The following is a 15,903-nucleotide window of genomic DNA, read 5'->3' on the forward strand; positions in this document are numbered from 1 at the left end:
GAGTTTGGGAAATTAAAAATGGATCAGTAAGGCTAGCCAATCAGGTGAAGGGCATGGTGAGCTAGGAGTCAGAAGAGGTGAACAGGTGGCAGGTAGTAAAAGACTCCATAAACGCTTAAAAAGAATGGATTTTATCCTGGGGGAAGAGGAAGGCGGGAAAGTGCTCTGAACAGGGAGTGCTACTGTCAGAACTTTAGGAAGTTCACTCTGATGGAAACACAGAGCATTCACCGGAGTGGTCAAGACTGGATGCAGGAACACCATTTCAGAGGTCACTGCAGAAATCCAGGAGTGAGGTGAGGCTCATGCAAAATAAGGCAATATCAGTGGGGGCAGTGGGCACCTAGGTGGCTCAGTTGGTTAAGCTTCTGCTTTCTGCTCAGGTCATGATCCCGGGGTCCTGGGATCAAGCCCCCATGGGGCTCCCTGCTCAGCGGGGAGCCTGCTTCTCCCTCTCCCTCTGCTTGAGCTCTCTCTGTCAAATAAATGAATAAAATCTTAAAAAAAAAAAAAACAAGGCAAAATCAGTGGGAATAGAGGGAAGAGGTTGTCTTTGAGGACTTTACAAGGCCAATAGGGCTTGGTGATTGCGTGGATGTGCCTACTCAGGGAGTCAGAGGACTCCCCAATTCCTAATGCGGGCCACTGGGTGGATGGCGGCTCCTTTCAGTAAGAAACAAAACTTAGAAGAGGCACATATGGGTGAAACAGTAGACATGACAAGTTAAACTTTGGACTTAATGAGTTCGAGATACCTGTGGAGGCTCAAAATGAGACAATACTGGGTTTCAGTATGATTGGCTCTGAACCCCACTGGCTGTGTGATGTTGAACAATATGCTTTCTGCGTTTCATCTGTAAAATGAACCCCATCTAAAGGGGGTTTGTGATAATTAGAACTATGGGACAGTGATGGCAGAAGTTAGGTATTCAGTATATCTGAATTTGAGCACAAAGTAGGAGCCAAGTAAAAGCTCTGATATTTTAAGGAGCTCACTGGGTAGTAGAAAAGACAAACATATGGAAAATGGAAGGGCACATAGGTGGCTCAGTTGGTTCAGAGTCTGACTGTGAATTTTGGCTCAGATCATGATCTCTGGGTGGTGGGATCGAGCCCCATGTGTCTGGCTCTGCACCCAGCGGGGAGACTGCTAGAGATTCTCTTCCTCTCCCTCTCCCTCTGCGCCTCTCTCCACTCTCTCTCTCTAAAATAAATAAATAAATCTTAAAAAAAAAAAAAGAAAAGAAAATGGAAATGTGGTTCTCCCCAAGGACCTCTGTTCCTCTATGGTGTTCAGTTCTGTAAAACTGACCTTCATCTTCTTCTTTCTTTTTAAAGATTTTATTCATTTATTTATTTATTGAGAGTTTTTTGGGGGGTGGGCAGAGGGAGAGGGAGAGAATTCCAAGCAGGAACATGGAGCCTGACTCAGGCCTGGATCCCATGACCCTGAGATCATGATCTGAGCCAAAATCAAGAGTCAGACGTTTAACTGACTTAGCACCCCGGCGCCCCCTTACCTTCATCTTCTATCCCAGCTCTCTGCCTGCCATGTGCTACAATTGTCCTGCATTCACTTATAAGTTTCCTGTTTTCAAGAACTCGCACCTCCACTCCATCTCACCCTGGCCACTCTTTGGACTTAGTCATGACCCAGAACTGCTACATCTCTGAAAGCTTAAATTCTAATGTGCTGTTTTTTACCACAATATCCTGTCTTTATATGTTCTGAATAAATTCTGGGGCTCCTAATGGCCCAGCCATGACAATGCAATAGAAGAAACCCAGTCTACTACTCAAAACTGCTTCAGAATGATTTAAATCTCTGGTTTCTCAAGGAAACATCGGAGGTGGGGGGAGGAGAGCATGGAGCGGGAGCACATTTAATGCATTGCCCAATGTCTTTAAAATCCTCTCCCCCGTTCAACATTGTCCATTGAGATGGTAGCTTCTCCCCAAAACTCTCCCTTCCAACCTTACTTGGCTCCTTACAATATTATCCTCCAGCTTAGAGTCTGTTCACTTTAGGGTCTCTGGTTTTGCATAACAGAGAAGAACCCTGGAGCTGACTTAGCAAGCAGAAATTCTTTCCTCCTCCATCGGCATCCTACTCTCCTTAGGGGCCCTGCAGTCTTACAGCCTATTTCTAGAAGGGGAGGCAGATACCTCCTCCAAGAATCCTTCTGTGACCCCATGTTCTGTGCTAGGCTCCCCTCATGTCTCATGACATCTGTCACACTGGCCTGGCATTTTGGTCTCAGCCACCAGACTGTGAACTCTGAGGACAGGGACCACGTCTTCCCTTTTATCATCCCCTGAATATAACCAAGACCTTTTAGCACAAATTCGACAAAATAACCTATCTTAGATCTGACCTAGACAGTTCCTTGGTAGAATTATTTTCTGATGCTAATGCAGGAGTGGGAAGGGGGGGGCTGGCAAAGGAAGAGATCTGAGGCGAAGAGAGTCAGCATGTACTGACACTTACTAGAAGCCAGACATGGGGCCAAGCATGTACGCCATTATATTCTTAAGTTCTGACAACCTCTCCATAAGGCAGGTGGTAGTAATACCCATTTTACAGATAAAGAAACCATGGCTCCCAGAGATCAAGTAATTTAAGATCACATCATTACATGTAAGTAGCAAAGCTTAGATTGAGTCTGACTCCGAAAATCTGTGTCCTTTCCCGATGCTGTGAGAGCGTGATTTGATTCCAGTGTATAACCCAATGGCTTTATTTATTGAACAAACAAATGCGGTAAATAGTCAATTCTCCTTGGGAAACTAGGTCAATTAATATATTTTCCTCTGACCCACTTTCAGGCCCAAATTCTCATATTTTCAGCTTCTCAATGCTTATTACCTTATCAAGAGAATGTGCCGGTGTGTCTTCGTGAAGTTGGACAGGTGTATGTCCAAGTGTGTCACTGTTTGTGTGCTTGTGTGCTTGTGGATTGCTTAAGTCCTCTTGCTGGTTTCCCAAAGACTGTGAGGGATGCCTTAAATGTACTTCCTCCCCTCCCTTTCCTTCCTAATGCTACTTAGTACTCTGGACCTGTCCCTACATAAGGTCCTTTCTGGGGAAATTATTCACTATTGTCGCTCTCAGGCCCCCAGCGCCCCCCAACCCTGTTCCCCTCGGCCTTTCTCTGAGCATTTTTAGAACTTGTGGTTTCCCTTAGCTGTCAGCTGCTTAAGTCTTGTTGCCAATGATTTTGGCTTCCCTTCTAGCAACAGTCAATGGGGAAAATATTCAATTGGTTCAGAAGCATTCTCTTAGCCAATAAAATATTAATACATCGAATTCCACTTTCTTCCCCCTTCTTCCCCCACAAGCCCTGACCAATGAGATGCTGGCATTTGTCACTTACTGTCAACCTGGTATTTCAGAAGACACAATACTGTGATACTATGTAGAGATTAAAGAAGTGGGGCTAGGGATGGAGTAGAGGTGTGCACGAGTAGGTCATCCTGAAACCTGGCTTTCCCACTGGCACCACAAAAATAGAGGTTGGACAAATGCCCAGGTTTCCTCTGCTCTAACCACAGAGGCAGAGAATTTGAGGGGCAGAAAGAGCTTAAAGAAATCGGCTTGGCTCAGAGTTATTGTTCAACTTCCCCAACCCCAAACACACACACACACACACACACACACACACGCACACCACTTACCATCCCATAAAATGGTTGTCCAAACTCTGCTTGAACTTCCCCAGGCACAGGGCACTCGCTGCCCCCGGCACTCCCTGACTGGTCTTTCTTCAGCTCATCATTGTTCCCTCTTTTCCCCTCTAAGACCAGATACTTGAACTGTCTCGGTGCCTGCTCCCTTCCTGTTATTCCTGTTTTCTCCTGAATACACACTCACACCCCAGCACAGGCCCATGAAGGCAATGAGTAGGCAGACTGGGGAGAGAAAGCTCATCGTAGCTCTTGCAGGGAGGTATGAATTCCCCTCCTCCCTAGCAAGAACTTGTTGGACCCTTGAGTTCAGGATATTAGGCAGAGTCTACAGCCCGGGTATGGGAAGGGTGGGATGGGGGAGAGCATTCCAGAAAGGGCCCGGGCCTCGCCTGGGAGGGAGGGCTGTGATGCCTGTCACTTCCCTTTGGGGAGCTAGCTCTCTCTGTCCTCCTCTCTCACGGTATGCCTCCACACACCCACCCAATCACCGACGTGGCCACTGAGCTCAATCCGTTTCTGGGAAAAACTTCTTTATGCCAATCAGAACCCTACTCAGTGAGTGAAGAGCTTCCGGTTAAGATAATACACACGAAAGTCGTTTACAAGGCGGGAATTCCCAGGAGTGTGATGGGAAGGTGAGCAGGCCATCAGGATGACCTGTTGCTTGGCCCAGCTGCGACTCACCCTCCTTAACCCTTGTGGCCATCAAGTCTGGGCTCAGGCTCGGCCGCGCCATGCAGTTCTTTGTGCCACCCCCTTGTTTCTCTTCGGGGGGGCACAGCACGCCCCCCCCCCTCCCCACCGACGCAGCGAGCTCCTTCAGCGGCGCATTGTCTGTCTGTACTGTGCAGGTACTCAGCGCGGAGCTGGGCTTATTGCGCCATGAGCTCATGGTACTAAGATCTGTAAACACGCTATTGGGGCTCCAGCTTTGCTAACTAGGTGAGACAGTTGAAGACCTTGTCTCAGACTCCCGGTTACACCTCCTCCAGGCTGGCTGGTAGGCGCGCAGGAGGGAAAGCCCGGCGCCAAGCGGTGGGGGGTCAGGCACGCAGGAGGGAGAGAAGGGACCGGCCCCTGTTCCACGTCGCTGCCCAGCCGGGCGGCGGAAAGTACAGGGCGCTGTGTGAGGCACCGCCTGGTACAGAACTCGGCGAGCAGAGCCTGGCCCCAGCGAGCACAGCGCACACAACCACTGCAACCTCCATGGCCTCCTCAATCCCCAGCCCCAGCTCCATGCCCCAAGAATCTTTGGAGGTGAGTGAAGCGGCTCTAGCTCCCCCACCCTCCCCTCTTCCACCCCCACCCCAGGGGCTTCTTTACCCACGGATCCTCCCTCACCTCCGTATTCAGTCCCTTCCCCAGTCCCCAGCAGTCCCACGACTGCCTGCTGTTCTTGCGGGATCCACCTGCCGCCCTTTCCCAACCCCGTGTCCTTCACGACACACACAGGATTGCCAAGCGACATCACCTGCTCAGAAGGAAAAGCAGACCTGTGTCTCGTGCCCTGCTGCCCGTCAAGTGTGCTACCTCCAGCCAATGCCTGGCTGCCCGTCACCCGAGACCGGCCTCCGCGCCACTCTTCTTGCCCCCTGGACAGCCCCCCACCCACCCAGGTCCTGCTCCTCTTCATTAAATCCCGCTCTAACCTCACATCGGCAGAGAAGTCTGCTGGATCCACACTGGTTGATTCTGGGGGCCCCCGTCCCAATCACTCAGTAGTCATAGGATAACCTCTCACACGGTTCAGCCTTTACTATTTTGAAAATACTGTATCATTTGTTCCCAGAACAAGCCGGTGGGGACAGGCATCGTTAGCCCCCTTACACATGTGAGCCACCTAAGGCTCAGCGTCAGTGACTTACCCAACACCGCAGCTAAGAAGAAGCTCAGACTCAGACCCACGGGCTCCCCTCTCCAGCGCTCTCTCCCCCGCCCCGAGGACTACGCCCCAGGGCCCCCCTAGAGCTCTCATTACTAAGGGCCTGTTGGCGTGGAGATAGCCATTCCTGTTCTCTTTGCGCCTTCTTGTTCTGATCAGTTGTGCTTGGAGCCGAGTATTTATGACATCTCCGTTGACTGGAGGTCTCCGGCGATCAGGGACGCAATTGTCCTTCCTCTGATCATCCCTCAGAATCCAGGACAGTGTTCTGCCAACCAGAGGAACTGGGCTCAGGGGCCAGGGCAGGCACCACTGGCGAGAGCTTTCCACCTTCAGGGGCGCTGCAAACCCCAGGGGCAGCAGAGAGGGTAGCAAGGCGGGCCTAGTGCTAACGTGCTGGGCGCTGACCCAGGGCCAGGCGTTATGCGGTTCTTTATTTACATTATTTAGGCCTCACGACATTTCCAAGGGAGGTATTATTATTGGCAAACGAGGAAACTCATGTTCAGAGATGTGGAGCCAGGGTGCAACCCACATCTGTCTGAGTCCGAAAGGAGCGCACATAAATAGCAGAAGTCAATATATATTTTAAAAATATGATAATCCCTTACTCCCTGAAGGCCTATCCTACCCTTGACTCTTCCTTCCCCAGAAAATAGAATTCAGGGAGAGGAAAGCAAGGGCAGGATGTACCTCAAACATGAACACACACACACACACACACACACACCAGTTATGCCTATCACCACCACCCTGGATTTCCTAGCCAGGGTGAGGGTTATGAGGGATGGAAGTCAGTTTCCCCAGGACCCTAGCCCTCATCCCCTTCCCTGCTGCTAAATAAAAGTGAATAAATACTAAATAAATACAACTGCTCCCCCCTCCCCACTGGCTTCCCCCTCCCTCCCGTGACCAGCAGGGCAGAGGGGGCAGTGTGGATGGGGACAGTCTCCCAACCCCTTCCATCCACCACCCGTCCCTGCCGTCCAGGGCAGGAAACCAGGGCAGGGCCAGCCTGCACATCGGGGTGGGGAGGAGGGCAGGCCTCATCCTCTCAGCCCCTCCCACTGTGTCCGTGTGTCCACGTGTCCGCATGAGGCAGCCGCAGAAGCCCCCTCTTTCTGCCAACTCAGTCCGAGGCCCCGGTGCCCGGAAAGGGCAGCGGGGATGATGAGGTTATTTCCTGCCCGCCCAGGGGCGCCGCCGGAGGATCTCCAGAATCTGTGCCTTGCGGTGCAGCCAGTCCTGGGGAGGGGGACGCGGTGTGGACGGGGCTGGCTGGGGCACGAAGAAGCTGTATCGCAGGCGAGCGTTCTGGGGGTTGCCGGCTACCAGGACCTGCAGCGTTAAGGGCTGGGCCAGTGGCCCGTGGCCTGACAGTGTCTCGGAGGCTGCAGTAGCCCCGCTGTAGCGGAGACTGACCGCCCCAGGCAGCACCACATCCGTGGGCGAGGGCATCAGTGTGTATTCACCGTTGAGGGCGTGGGAGCCATCTGGAAGCTTCAGGGCCAGGTAGAGGCTCCGGACACCAGGGCCCCCCTGCTGCCGGACCAGGATATGCGTGGCCCCCGCGGGGATAGTGACCACGTTGTTGTATCCGTACCTGAGAGGAAGGAGACGATGGGGAGCTCAGCATCTTCCTGAATGCCCTCGGCCTTTCTGAGCTGTGTTCATACGACTGTACGTGTGAGTTTCTGTGTGCAGAGAGTTGCCTCCCCAAACCTATGTGAGGTGTCCAGCCTAGATCTGAGCTAGATGCCAATGCACCCTCCTCCCTCTCCCCTCTCGACCCCTTACTGAGGTGCCCTTCTGAGCCCACCTCTTTGGTTGGTGCCGGTCCAATTCCTACTCTCCCTCCAGGAGCAAGTCCTCCCCCACCCCCCGCCCCGGAAGCCCTCCCTGATGCCCACCAGGGCCCTCACAGCAGCCCCAGGCTGAAACCTGTTGAACAGGTGGAACACTGTGCTGGAACTCGTTACTCATCTGTCTCCCCCACTAGACTGTAAGCTCTTTGAGAGGAGAGACAGTGTCAAGTTCACCTCTGTACCCCCAGGGCCAGGGAGGAGGAAATCAATAGAGAATGAACCTGAATTTTCTGAAGGAGCCAGACTGTTTACTGCAGCTAGAACCATCCCCACCGCACACCATGCACTTGTCAAACTTCTTTTTGGAGCCGATGACACGATCACAGCCAGCATGGATGCAGCGGCCCTGGACACAGACCGAGGAGCTGTCCGGGGAACAGGGAGTCCCATCTACCACCTGCCAAGAGAGGGAGCGATGCCAGGGTTCTTCCTAAGTCAGGAGGGGCTGGTGAGCCAGACCAGACCCATATCCCACCAGGGAGGAGACGTCATAAAGGCTGGGTGGGAGGGGATGAAGACTAGGTGTGGAGTGAGCCCCAGCCGTGTGAAGGGGTAATAATCCTAATGACAATAGTAATTGTAAAAGCCACCGTGTTCAGAACATTCACTCTGAATCAGGCACTGTGCTAAGTGCTTTATGAGCTAGAATATAAATCTCACAGCCACTCTTTGAGGTTTCTAGAGATGGAACACTGTGGTTTAGAAAGATGAAGAGACTCTCCCCAAGATTAGACGGCTGGCAAGCAGAGGAGCCAAGATGGAAAGGGCAGGTCTGAGTCTCAACACCAGCCCCGAGCCTTGATGGTAGCGACCCAGACGGACGCTAGAGGGCGGCCGACGTGTAAGAATGCTCCCCAGGGGAGGGCCGAAAATTCTTCGAGGGCTTGTTCTTCCTTCTGCCTTGGACAACCCGCCCTATCCCAGAGAGGGAGGGCAGGGACGCCACCACTGTCTCCAAGAGGCCTGTCCAGTGAGGCGCGGCCTCCCATGAGCCCAACGAGGCCACCCCTGTAAGTGATAGAGGAGCCCACAGAAAGGGGTCAAAGACTTGCCCAAAAGGCCATGTCCGTTCTCACGCAATAGAGAGATGGGAACCGGGAGATGGGAAGAGAAAAATAAAGAACCCAAGGCAAATGGGACGGGCTGCAGCAGCCTGACTGGCAACTGATCCAGAACCTGGGGCTTGTTTTCCAAATACCCGCGGACAGAGAAGTGTGAGTGGACCCTGGGCGGGCCTGGCAGGGCTGCGGGAGGGCCAGCAAGGGTGCTACTTTGGAGGATCTTTGCCATCAGAGAGCAGGGCGCTTCAGGAGAGAGAGGGAGCACAGACGGTGCCCGGGGGCATCTGGCGCTCACCCGCGGCTCCAGCACATAGTAGTAGCCCAGGGCCTGGGCCTGGCAGGTGAGCTTGCACTGGTCCCGGGGCGCCACACCCGCGTAGCGAGGGACCCAGTCCATGGGCCCCGGGAAGCTCTTGAAGAGGTCAGTGCGGTGGTTGTAAGCAGCACATTGCTCCTCACGGAAGGTCAATGCTGTAGGGGGAAAGGGCCAGTCAGAGTCCTCTTTCCCCACGACATCCCATGTGAGCCCCTCCACCTAAGCCCCTCAGAGCTCTAGACAGCCAGGTTGCCAGAGAAGCTTCCCAAAGGGTGAAGTTACTCCCCTCAACAGCAGGGACAGTCCCCCCGCCCCCGCCCCGGCCCCGCCCTAGGGACGAGACGGTTCCTGCCCTACCACCCCCTCCTAATGGCTTCTGTCCCTCCCAGTCCTCACCTGAGCCACTTGGGCAGGCCTGGGTGTTGCAGGAACGGAAGCGGGTGCGGCGGCCCTCACAGTACTTGCCACCGTTCCGGGGGACCGGCCGCGTGCAGTCCCGGGAAGAGAACTGGACGCCGCCCCCGCAGCTCCGGGAGCAGTCGCCCCATGACCCCCAGGGGCCCCAGCCTCCCGCCTGTGGGATCTGCAGAAACACAGAACGGAAGGGTGGCATCTAGACACTCTCTGCTGGGCCCAGGGCCGGCCCCTCTCCTCCAGGCCCTCCGCTCCACCCCTGCCCCGGGATCTCACGTTGAAGTCCTGAAGCTGGTCCACGTGGAGGCAGCGGCCCCCCATGCAGGCCTGCGCTGGCCCGCAGGGGGTGCCATCGGCCCAGGGTGAATGCTTGGTCTGGCACATGGCGTGGCCATTGAGGTGGCCGGAGCACCAGAGGGCGGCACAGGGTGGCGGCAGCTGTGGACAGTGGCGCGAGTGGGGCCCGAAGGTCAGCTGACACTGGCGATCAGCATCATAGTCCTTGCCAGGGAAAGTCACGGGCAGAGGCAGGGGTGCCGCTGGCTGGTCTAAGAGACAGTGCCCTGGGGAGGAGGTAGGGATACGAAGTCAGCCATGGGCCGAGGAAGAGTCTAGATTGCTAGCTGAGAGTCTCGACTCCCCGGGGCCTGTTGGGATCCTGGAATCCAAATCCTGGGGCTGGAAAAAGCTTTAAGTAGCAGATACAATTTATTGGGGGCTTATTACGTGATGAGCGTTGGCTAAATGCCTGACCAGCCTTTCTCATTTAACCATGGCAAACACCTGCGAGGTGGTTACCATTTCATGCCTGCTTTACAGATCGGCCACACGGACGCGAAGAAACTCACAGTCACACATCTACACGTGTCTAAAGAACAGAATCAGGCTAAGAACCCGAAGCGCTAAGTCTTCCTACCTGTTCTAACCGACTACAGACCTCTTGAGCCTGCTTTGTCTCAGCATCCCTGCCCAGAAGTGGCCACCCCGCCAGGCTTGCACACCTCTGGTGACAGGCAGTCACTCCCTTCACAGGCAGCCCGTTCTCGTGTGAACAGTTCTGACCCTTAAAAGGTCAGATGTCATTCTACTGCACCAAAACTTGCCTCCCTTGGCTGTGCTATTTCTGCTAGAGGAAGTGGGAACCACACAAAGACAGAAGCATTTCTCACCCCATCCCACACTGCAGAGGAAACTCATTTGAGGCAGTCAGGTTGGCCCATGCAGAATGCAGCAGAAGCGAGAGTACAGTCCGGGGGGGGGGGGGGGGGGGGGTGGGGAGGGGAACGGAGCGCCGCACAGGGACAGGGCGGTGCCATCTGCTTACCGTAGCCATTGTCCAGGAAGTCAGTGATAAAGCGAGCACTGCAGGGGGACCAGGGCTCCTCGGGGTCCACGTGAGCCATCACAGGAGCCATGACGTGGCGGGAGGTGCTCCCAGGCCCATTCAGACCAACACATGGCTTTGAGTTGTCATGGAGCATGTTGAAGACGTGACCTGTGAGAGCGGAGGCCCTGTTAGGGTCCCACGGTCCCATCTCTGTGCCCTCAGGGGGCTTCAAGCCCATAATAACCTGGTTTCAGCTGTGGATGGTCAGATCCATTCCCTATCCCACACTGTCCCCAGTTTCCTTCTGGAGCTCTAGGGCTCCTCAATATGGAGCCCCCACTGCTCTGTCTCCCCTTCCCCCCAAACACACTCAGGGCACCTCCCAACCCTCTTTTCCTTGTAGCCAACATTCTTAACCCTGAACCCACCCATTTCATCACTGACTCTTACGAATAACATCTCTTTCAATATTGTGCCCTCCCCAAACACACACACACACACACACACACGCACACACGCAGAGTTCACAGTAAGTTTCCACACACTATCTCATTTAATAGAAAAATCTAAACATCTATGCCCACAGCAGAGAAAGATAATGGCCCTGGACCTAGGCCTGGGGAGGAAGAAGCACCACTTTGTGACCCCCTATCTGCCTTCTAGTGAGCTCACTGTCCCCTTCCCCCAACCCGATAGCTCTCATGCATCCCGGTTGCCCCACAGCCCCACTCCCACCTTACCCAGTTCATGAGCAGCTGTGAAAGCCGACTGGAGCCCATCATCCTCCACAATAGCACAGCTCCGAGCCGGGTCACACACAGTGCCCACATCGGCCATGCCCAGAGTGTCACAAGTAGAGACCCCACACAGGTCCTGTGAAGAGGGATCACAGAAGATGCATGAGGAGCCGAGACTCCAGGGTCCGTTGGGATGGGATCTAGCCTCGTGGGGACCTGGGCCTTAAGGAGCCAGCACCGTCAGGGCCCAGATGGCGTTGGCAGTGTGGCTGGGGCCAGGTGCCCTGTGGAACACCTCCAGGGGCACCATTTCCAGCACAGTGTACCCGTGGTGCTTCTTGGAGCTCCGCGGCGCGGGGCCTACGGGGCTGATGGGGGCCTCACCTGCCGGGTGAACAGAATGGCCGTGTCAAAGTGGTCTGGGTCCGAGTCCTCAGGGGTGTTGAGTCCTCGCTGCCAGGTGCAGAAGCTGCGCAGGGTCTGGGCGGCACTGGGCCCCACTTGGGGCCCTTCCTCGCCCGGCCCCAGAATCACGAGCCGAGTCACCACCAAGCTGACGGGGTTGCGGATGCTCGGGTGCTTGAAGGCCTTGGCTGCGGCGGCCATAACTGTCAGCAGGTAGCGCTTCAGCCCTGCCCCGTGAAATGCTGCCATCTTGTCATCTGCCACGACCAGAGTCTCCACAAATCTACTCAGCGAGGCAAAGCGCTGGATTGGAAAAAGGAGGGGAGCGTCCTGAGAGAGCCTCCCAGACCCCTGGCTCCTTTTCCCCTCCCTTACTTCCTGGGTCTGGAACTCAGCAGAGCCAGCTGGGCCGCACATACACGGCGGATTCCTGACGGGTCTTGGTTGGGCCCTCCCCCAACCCCAAGTTCCAGGGCTTTTGTGGTAACTCGAAGAAATCAGCTGTTGGTGCTGAGAAGGGGAGGGGAAGGGGGTGCCACGTCCCAGGGCTGCTGAGCCCCGAGGTGAAAAGCAGCTGGGACTGCCTCTGGGAGGGGCTTTGGGGTCCCCCAGGCCGGAGTGCACTGGGGCTGCAGGACTGGAGCTGGAGGGCCGGGCTGCAACGTGTCGGCCCTGTGTGGTTGGAGGAACAATTCAGTCAGCGGCTAGGGCCAGGGCCAGATCTCAGCGTGGCGGGTGTGGAGGGAGAGCGGCTGGTCTGGATTAAAGCGAGAGAGGGAAGGAGGGAAGAAGGGGGAGGCCGGGAGTGGGAGGGAGGAAAGGATGGAGTGTCAGGCAGCCTTGCAGTCAGTCCACAGTGTGGGAAGGGGACTGAGCAGAGGAGGTATGGGGTGCCTTTCCTCCGCGTCCACTTTTGCCCTACTTTGCAGTTTGCCAGAACTATTTTGAAGGCAGCACCAGAAGCCAGAGGTCAATCCCTTGGGCTTTAAACCTCACTCCTTTAGCCGGCAGTGGGGGTGAAAATCAAATTTGGGGCACAGAAAAGAGTCAAGGCCCAGGGGGCTGTCGGGAAAGCTTTCTGGCAGGAGATGGTGCCAGGAGAACGCCATGGCCAAGCAGGGCTGGGGTGGGCAGAGGGGTGCTCATTCCCAGCACAGAGTCTCTGACCCACGTCTGGGAACCCTCCTCGGGGTCAGCAGCCTGGCCAGGGGAAGGGCTGGGGCAGGGAGAAACCAGAACCTTCCCGAGAAAGGAGACTAGCGGAAAGAGGAGAGGAAGACAGAAGGCAGGGAAGCAGCAGAATGGCCAGCAGGGGAAGTGGGTGGAGAGAGGGTGAATGGGGGTCAGTGGGACAGACATGGCGGGAGGACGCTGCAGGACACAGACTCCAGGGCTGCCTACCTTGGCTCTTCGAGGGCTGGGGCTGGGATTCCCGGGAGGAGCCTTGACGTTGCACATGGGGCCCTGGCCGCTGGCAGGACTCTTCCGGCGGAGGATGTGAGCCCCAGGCCCCCCGGCAGAGTTAAGGGTGCCTCCCTCCAGGGGCTGGATGTGGAGCTCGGTCCCCTGATACTGCAGCACCCCTAACAGGGCTCCCCCGTCCCAGTGCAGAGATGCTACCGACTCTGGATCTCCGTTGACGGTGCCGGTGAGGTAGGTGCCTGGCTCGGCCCCTCCCAGCAGCTCAGGGGCTTGGCCCAGGTACTGCACCGTCAGCCCCTCGACCCGCACGCCGGGGTCCTGCTCCAGCTCTAGCAGCAGCGTCTCCCCAAAGGCTGGCAAGCGGTACAGAAGCCTGGCAGGGGCGCCCAAACCAGGCAGGACGCTGCCATTGAGCTTCTCTGGAAACACGATCTCCTCCTCCCGGGGGAGGGGGCTGGCCGGCCGGGCTGAGGGCAGGAGGGAGACCAGCGGCAGCAGCAGCAGCAGCAGCTGCCCCACCAGCCCGGAGATGGGCACGGCGGGGAGCAGCAGGCGGGGTTGGACTCCCCCTGGCCAGCACCCCGCCAAGCCCCTCCTGGGATGCCGGTCCGTCCGGGACATGGCACGGCGCTACAGCTGGGAGGGAGTGAGGCCGTCTGGGCACCGAGTTCTCCCCGCCCTGGCTTTGGAAAGCTCCTCTCTGCAGCCTGGGGGCTCAGACTTGTGCCAGGGTCAGAGGCAGAGTTTTCAGAGGGGCTGGGGACCTTCAGAGGAGATGGAGAAAACTTGGCCCTTAGGCTTAGGAGAGGCGCCTAGTGGCCTGGGTCCTCCAAACTCTCCTCTCACACCCCCTCCTCTCCCGGGTCTTTGTCTCTCCCTGCCCGTGTCTTCTGCAGCTTCCCGGGCCTCTCCTTCTGGGCTCCCTCAGACTGTCTGGCTTTGCCTCTGTGCCTGCCCTGTCTCTGGCTCCTTCCGCTGTGCCTTTGTCTCTGTCTCTCTCCTCCTCTCTCGCCCGTGTCTATGTGTCTGTGGGTCTCCCTGTGGGTTCTTCCCAGCCTCTCTCCGCGCCAGCTCTTTTAAGCATCCCGAGCTTCTGCGATTGGCTGAGCTATAAGCCATTCAGACAGGAGCTCTGTTGGTAGGACTCAGATGGGTGTCTCATTGCTTCCCAAAAATCCTAGTTTTTGTTTTCCTTTAAAAAAAAAAATGGGACTTGCCCAGGGGAGGGGAATCTCTAGCAGCCGGATGGATCACAGGCACTGGGCCAGCTGATGACATAGCCTTTCCCCAAACCCCACAGTCGGCTCTCAGCTGTCTCTTTCCCTTTTTGGTGGGACAGAGCCCCAGGAGGGGTAGGAAGTCAGGGAAAGGGCCTGGTCAACACGCACAGAAAGCCCATGGTCCCGGGAGAATTCTCGCTCCCATTCTCTAATCTGGCATGGCCTCCCTTTTCTCAAGGCTTCCTCGTGCTGCCCTCTGCCCCTAGAGGCTGGTTTCCAGAGCTGAGGCAACTGAGTGAACTGTCAGGGAAAGACCGTGGGGAACAGGTAAGGAAGCACCAAGAGGGCAGAACAAAGAAAGGAGGTGGCTGGACTTGGCTCAGGATGGGACCAAGCAGTGGGAGAGAGAAGAGGCCGCAGAGATACAGGGTAGGCAGGTGAGGAGACAGTGATCAGGGAGCTTACTGCCGAAAGGTAGGATGGGTCTGCTTAGAATGGGCACATGGAGCAGGCAGCCGAGAAGGCAGGAGGGGTTAATGACTTTTCCTTTATAGAAGGAGGATCCAGGGTGGCACCTCCTCTTCTTTAACACTCCTCTCCTTCAGGCTCCCTGTTCCTGAGTTACCACTACCCACCCCCTCCAAAGCCCAGAACAGCCAATCCGCCTCCATTCCCCCCAGGGCTCCCCCTCCCCACTTCCTGACTCCCCCATTTCCCTGGCCCAGCTCCCAGTAGCTTCCCCCAGGCTCTTGGCCCTGTTCCTACCCACTCCCAACTGCCCCAAACCCTCCCCCAGCCTCAAGTCAGCCAGCCCCCAGCACAGAAAGACTTGCTCTCCTAGAAACCCAGATGCACCCAAAGTCAGTCCATCCTAGGGAATCCCCACCTGGCTCCCTCTTTTGGCCCCACTTTGCCCTGAGAACACAGTCGCTCCTGGAATATTTAGTAATTTTTTATTTCTCATTCCCCACGGGACACGGAGAAGGTGGAGGATGCACTGTGTATAGAGGGAAATTAGCGTACTGAGAAACGGGAACCCAGCGCCTGAGGTGGGGAGAGTGCCTGGGGAGGAAGAGGTAGTGGTGGGACAAGGCAGCCAAATGATTCCCTTGGTTTTGTTCTGGACGGGAGAGAACTCAGCAGAGAGGTCTTGGGGGTGGACTCTCAAGATAAGGAAGTAAAGGGTACAGAAGTAGGGGCAATTTCTGCCCACTCAATGCTATGGCCACTCCTTTCCCCAGGATATCCCCAGGAAAGAGAATGCAGTCAGCGGTCCCTTTCCTTTCCCAGAGGCACATCACCTGCCCCTACCCCCATTCCTCTACCCACTCTCTGCCTTGTCACCTCCTGTCTCCCAGATCATATCCGCCAGAATGCTTCCTTTCCCCCTCCCTTCCTGCTCAGGTCATGAATACCTGCCCTGGTGCCCACCACTGCCAGACCTACCTCTTCCCCACCACGTGCGCTGACCCTGGTCCTAACTCTGGAGGGGGTTGGGGCTGCGGGAGTCAGACAAAGGACAGGAGACCAGAAGGGGCAGGGGCAAGAGGAGCTATCACCAGAGGAC

At 56.0% G+C, this 15,903-nt stretch overlaps 1 protein-coding gene across 1 annotated transcript; it reads right to left on the bottom strand.

Moving 5' to 3' along the window:
* Positions 1–6,485: 6,485 nt before the first annotated feature.
* ADAMTS4 (ADAM metallopeptidase with thrombospondin type 1 motif 4) lies at positions 6,486–13,737 on the bottom strand. The gene is made up of 9 exons (XM_021681882.1): positions 13,096–13,737; positions 11,674–11,997; positions 11,293–11,425; positions 10,550–10,720; positions 9,502–9,788; positions 9,208–9,394; positions 8,791–8,966; positions 7,656–7,831; positions 6,486–7,172 (listed from the first exon to the last, which is right to left on the bottom strand). Exons 1-9 carry the CDS (start codon positions 13,735–13,737, stop codon positions 6,746–6,748), a joined length of 2,523 nt encoding a protein of 840 aa, XP_021537557.1. The 3' UTR covers positions 6,486–6,745.
* Between the last annotated feature and the right edge of the window lie 2,166 nt (positions 13,738–15,903).

The sequence above is a fragment of the Neomonachus schauinslandi genome, chromosome 6 (genome assembly GCF_002201575.2).
Source record: "Neomonachus schauinslandi chromosome 6, ASM220157v2, whole genome shotgun sequence".
In the NCBI taxonomy this organism is placed as follows: Eukaryota; Metazoa; Chordata; class Mammalia; order Carnivora; family Phocidae; genus Neomonachus; species Neomonachus schauinslandi.